Raw genomic sequence first — 6,398 nt, 5'->3', positions numbered from 1 at the left:
GCTAGTAGATTCCTTACTATTTCAAGATGATTATATTCGACATCAAAGTGCAAAACAGATTTATGATCTAAACTGCGAATTTGAACACAGTCTCACACTTTGGACATAAATTGTTCAATTATATCCCAACGGCCTTTCCTGGCTGCCACATGAACTGCGCATCTTCCATAGTTATCCTTCTCTGTCATCAAGTCATTATGCCAAGCACGATAATTAAGTATTGCTTTTACAATCTCCAGATTTCCTCCATGAACGGCTGCATGCAGAATGGAGGTCGCACCTGTATCCAATTCAACCCAACTTATTCCATGCAATCTGAAAACTTAATAAATATTTCAAATCTTAAAAAAAAATTGTCTGTCAATTTTTCTTACCTCCCTTGTAAGTTGCTTCCAAGTCCAACAATTGTTTGACTGTTTGCTCGTGGCCATATTTACAAGCTATTGTTAGAGGTGTGTCTCCAAACTTATTAAGCTGAGAGGCACAACTCTGTTTGGGGTCAAAGAGAATTTTGACTAGATCTGGATTACTGCATTTAGCAGCCTCGTGCAATGGCGTATTGTCATCCTCGTTTCGAGCAACAACCAAAGAGGGTTCCAATGAATCCACTTGAAGAATCCAGCCAACAATATGTTCATGGCCCTCCCTTGCAGCAATGTGCAAGGCATTATCTCCTCGCAAAGTAATGTCAGACAAAACACGTGAGTCCTGCCCATACAAAATTTGAATTGTTTCAAGATCACCATTTTCCGAAGCAACGAAGAGATCATTCCTCATTTTCTTTTCTTTTCTCCACAAAGATAATAGACAATGTAACAGAAGTTCTCCACAAAATTGTGGAAGCAAGAGGATCAGATGCAATTATTATAGGGGAAAACAAATAAAAAATAAAATAAAATATTAAATTCAGTGGGGGAAATTTGGTGAAGAGGTAGACACGAACATTTATGGATGTTGTTTTCAACATTGAATATCAGCATAAATCCTAGCTTTTCACAACCAGGCCCATTCATCTGATTTTTAACTTCGGCATTCTTTTGGAATTAATAAGAAAAACTTCTAAAAAAAATATTCCTAAATGAAAAAAGTGATTAATTAACTTAGATAGATATAGTGGGGATTATTACTTAAAATGAATATTAAAAAAATAATTGTAAGGAATAGATGAGCTTAGATCTATAATTAATCATTGAAGAATTATGTTGGTTATATATAAAATTTATTTCTTATTGTCAAAAGCTTTGTTACCTCGATCTGAACTATTTTCAAAGCAAAATATGTGAACTTTCTATTTCAATCATGAGTGTTGTGTGTTTGATCCCAACCACCATTGTCTTCATCAATGATTCATAGATCTAAAATGAAATATGCATACTTTTGAACCTTCTTTTCAATTATCATTAATGCCTAATAAGCTTGTAAGGATGAAAATGTCTATAAAAACTTTTGAAAAATCTAACAAATCACATTGATCGAGTTCACCTAGGTCAAACTACTAACCGAACTAAATTTATAGCTTGGAGTAAAGATATTCACTTTACAACTTGCAACAAAGATTTGATGAAAGCATCCACCAACATTCAAGTGGCCTATATGCAAATGAGGTTCTTTGTCCCTATAAAAAATGGAAGTGTGCTCTAATAATCATTTCTAACTTCTAATTTCTTTTGATACATAGATGATGATTAATTACACATAGTAAGGATATCAAAATATAGAAATAATTCAAGAAATCATATACTAAGTTAACTTATAACATCTATTATGAAAGGGCATGAGACTTTGAATTTGAATATGAACATTTTGTATTTCATTTCCACATGCTATGGGATTGATCCCAAGTGGTGTAGAAATGAACCTACACAAGATAGTGATGATATCAATGCAGAAAGTGGAAGTGTATGCAAATGGGGTGTAATAAATAATGGGAAAATGGTGAATTTGTGGCAATGAGTTTAAGTGGAAATAATTCAATATACATATAGATTGAGGTATTAGGCAAACTTTGAACAATAGTGTACCACTTGTAGGTATATAATTGAATTAAGAAATTTCATGAAAATGGGTCAAAAACTAAATGGAAATTTGGTAAAGGTATTTATTGCCTCACCACATGACTTCCACTAATAATTGAATATTGCAAAATATGCCTATGTAGCCAAAACAAAAAGTTAGTGATAGTAGAAGGACATGGCCCAAGATTGAACACACATTTGATAAATATATGACCTAGCATAATAATTAAAATCAGTTCTCACATAGCCACTAATGAGGATAAGAAGCAAAAATTGAAGAAGTCAGAGGATTACTCTATTCACACTTTATGTGTCAACCTACTATAAGAATAGAAAGAAGATTGAATTGACCTCAAGGAGGAAATACATAAATCTGTGATAGTTGATTTTTCAAATCTCTCTATGTGCTAGATAAAAAGGATACAGAGCTTGCCAAAACTCATGACACCATCAAGTAGATAAAAGTAAGCATAAATGTTCAAAAAATAGAATTGTTACATTAATCAAGGAGCTTCAAGTTTCAGTCACAATAAGTTTACTTTGGTTAAACCAAGCTAGATATAATGCTCTTTAATTACAATTTGATAAAACCATGTTTATTATGCAAGGATATATCAAAGACATGAAAGAGATAAAGAAGAAAACAAGAAAAGAAAAATTTGAAATGAAGAATTGCATTAGAAGATATGTAAAATAATATAAACTAGGAATCAACAAAATTGAATGATTTAGTACCTTTTTAATGAGAAATTTAATCAAGGTGAAGTAATATCTACTATTCATGCCCTTAGTAAAATATTTATACACATTCTAATAGTAAAGGATTTCTTCATCCATCGTTAAGCTCAATTTTGGACTAAATTCAATTATTTAGCACAAACTCTAAATGTTGAGGTGACTTTTGAGGGAGACAAAATGTTTCAAATTTCTCACTAGCTCCCAAAATTTCACAAGTGCAATCCCATATCAAAAATATTATATGATCTACTTGATGAGTGCTCTTAATCACAACATAAATCAATCGTAGGAGATCTACAGTATTAAAATAAAATAAAATCTTAACTAGGAACAAAGATAGCATAAATTGGAAGGTCCAATTCACTTCTATATAGAGGGCTCTAAAAGGATTGAAGGACTACATAGTTGCATTAATTTAGAGAATACTCCCCTCTAATATATGAAATGATAGGGTATTAGGGGAAGAAGAAATCAAAGAAATTCTTATGGACAAATAAATAGAGAAAATATATTTTGATGGCCAGGTTTAGAAATCAAGCACTGCAAGGAAGATATTTTTGTCCACTTGCATAGTTGCAATATCAAGACAAGGATGCCCCTAATAAGCTCAAAATTATATTTTCAAAACACATGATTGATTTAGATAAAGTATATTAATCTTTTAGGAGAAAGGGACATTCAATTGATGCAAAATGGTAATCACTTCAAGTTTCTCTAGAAAATTATTACTCCCATATACAAATTACTATTTTTTTTCATGTTGTAAAATTTAAAGTATAATGATACAAAGTCAAGTAGTTGGGTTCATCATTAGGATAAAATGTCCTCTAAGAAGTCACTAATATAGTTATTTTTCTCTATTCACACTTTTAAGGTAACATTTTTACCAATTTAGTTCAAGGATACATGGTAAGTAGGTATAGATGTCATAGTACCCAGAGGAGATATTGAACCTATAATATAAGTAGGTGTGTATGTCGTGGTAATCACTTTATCATAATGAGTGAGCAAAATAAATGAAGATCGAGAATAAAATCAGAAAATACATAAAGTTGTGACTGATAATATGTTCTCCTAACTACAACAATACAATCATTATGTATCTCATGAATTATCACTAGATTAGGAGAGAACTCAACCCACTTTCATGAACTTGTGCGAGTGCTCTATTATATTAATAGGAGATTAGTTGATAGTGAGGACACACAAAGGATATCATGGAATGTACCATCCCCCAAATTAATAGACCCTCCACACACACCTCAATAAGAGTGTTTTCACCCATCAAAATAGAAGGCATGGAACATGGGTCTATAGATTCAAGTTCATCCTTTGATGAAGCCATGTGGTGTGAGGCATCCAAATTAAGAGCCAAAGTTGTTGTGGTTTAAAAAATTCTACAAGGGCTTTGCCCTTTCCTATCCCCTTGTTATTTTATTTAGCTTTGTTAGACACTTTAGTTGAACTCTATTTTATTGACTCAAGTACACTGATATAATTCTTTTCAAGAATATATGTTAATTGATCAATTTATTTCTTCAAACATTTATGCTCATTATGACCAGTTCTTTTACAATAGGCACATTTGACCTTCTATTTCTTAGGCTTGTCACCATTAGAATATTGGGTCTCATTACCTACTTTTAGGGCAGCTTGTTTCTTATCCTTCTTCTCATTCTTTTGTTTCTTCTCCTTATTATTACTACTTTGTCTTTTCTATACTTTTGTGTGTTGGTTGATAGCCAAGACATGTGACTCAGAGGGTTTTAGAGCGCCCATCCAAATTAACTTATCTTTCTTCTATGTGAGAGAGAGAAAAATAATTTGATGATGGGATGATAAATTGAGTCCCAAACGCACCCTTAGTAGCATAGAAGGTGGAAACAAAGATTGAATATTTATAACTTAAATTTCCTTTCCCACCTCTACCTATGTTGTTGTAGCCACCTCTACCTATGTTGGTGTAGCCTCTTTTTCTGCCTTTTCAACTCAAGTATCAACTCCTTATAGGTAAAATGATGAAACAACTGCCGGAGCTTCTGCCTAACCTGACCGAACAATGGGTATTTGGGGAAAGGGTATGTCGTCCTTTGGGTTCGCCAGCTTATTGAGAAATGTGATGTATATAGTCAGCTAAGCTTATATACGAAGCAAGAATTGCCCAACAATCCAACTACTTGAAAACAACCTCTCTCAATCCATTTAGCAGAAGTGTAGCTGTTTGTTGCCTCTCCCTCGTCCATTTCTTGAACTCCACCAGTATGGCTTATCACTCAAGTCTTGCTATCAACTCTCTCATCCACTCGAACAGGTACTACAATCAGAACTTGAATTTCCCAACCCAACTTTCTTGTTTCAACTTCTATAAATGATTTATTTGAGATCGATCCCAGGCCTAATTTTTGGGATGGTATAAAAATACTGAACTATGTAGTAATAGTAGGACGGAACACTTTCAAACGTAGACATGCCAAGCTATAAATGGTTGTTTTAATTCAACCAGTAAATGAAGTGCACGTAGACAAAACACTAAAAAGGTCTCTGGAGAGTGGCACCAGGGCGCGCTTGTTTATGGCAATTCGCCGCTAGATTCTATACATCACATGCCCCCCTACCAAGCTATCATTTAGGATATCACGATTGGGAAGGAAAGGTTGCACTAGCTATAATGGGGCGGGGGATCATGGAGAACTTTCTAGTTGTGGGAGGCCCCTACTATTCATAGGCTTGGGCCAGATTCTATATGTAACATGTGGGACTATAGTTCTTATTTTAGTAGGCTGATTAATTAATTAAGTGGGTGGGAAACAATAGTTCCTACTGTCCCACACACACAGATAGATCAAGACCCTCTGCCATTAATCGTAGCAGGGAATAACCGAACCTGGTGGGGATGGAATGAGTATAGCACTCATTATCTCACCAACCCAAGCTTTCATTTTTCTTTCTGGTTCAACATTGCTTTAATTGCCACCTTACCAATTTCAATTTTGTGAAGAAATTTTGGATTATGTTAAAGTTGCCTAGAATTAGACTTATGAGTTCAACTCATGGAAATAATATAACAATACAATATTCAAATATTGAAAGATTTAGTAGAAGCTTTATCCTACTCCATAATTAACCATGTCAAAGAGAATATGAAATGTTTTGAAAGGTACAACAATTCTCATCCACCCTTAACCCTAGATTGGCATATTGCAAAAAATTAGGAAATATCTAATTCCCTCTCTTTTTAATTCCCTTCATATTGTGCATAGAAAAAATATCAAATGGTACCCCCTAACATTGATTGGTAAACTTCAATGAGTCATCTAAAGGAAACTCAGGGTGGTAGGCAGGGGTAGGGCCATTAGAGATCCATTTGGAAAGATGTGTAGGCCTATGTGGTTAACCTTGGCATTCAAACATCCAAATTTGTAGAACTGGTGGTGGCATACTATGGGATATCTATCACCAAGTACAAGGTTACCAAAAAATAATTATAGAAGGTGACTCTAACAATGTCATCATGTTACTTTAAGGGAAAGCCACACTAGGTTAGAACACTAGGGACCTGATCACCGAATGCCAAAGTGTCATATCCAGTTTTGTCCATGTAAGGATCAATCACACATTTACCGAGGGGAACTAGACTACAAACAA

General features: G+C 34.0%; 1 protein-coding gene across 1 annotated transcript; it reads right to left on the bottom strand.

Moving 5' to 3' along the window:
* Window positions 1–360: 360 nt before the first annotated feature.
* LOC131865844 (ankyrin repeat-containing protein NPR4-like) lies at window positions 361–777 on the bottom strand. The gene has a single exon (XM_059215397.1). The coding sequence runs from the start codon at window positions 775–777 to the stop codon at window positions 361–363; it is 417 nt and encodes a 138-aa protein (XP_059071380.1).
* Between the last annotated feature and the right edge of the window lie 5,621 nt (window positions 778–6,398).

This window comes from Cryptomeria japonica, chromosome 2, assembly GCF_030272615.1.
Source record: "Cryptomeria japonica chromosome 2, Sugi_1.0, whole genome shotgun sequence".
Lineage (NCBI taxonomy): Eukaryota > Viridiplantae > Streptophyta > Pinopsida > Cupressales > Cupressaceae > Cryptomeria > Cryptomeria japonica.
Note: the sequence above shows the minus strand (reverse complement) of the source record. Positions and strands in the feature narration are given on the sequence as shown.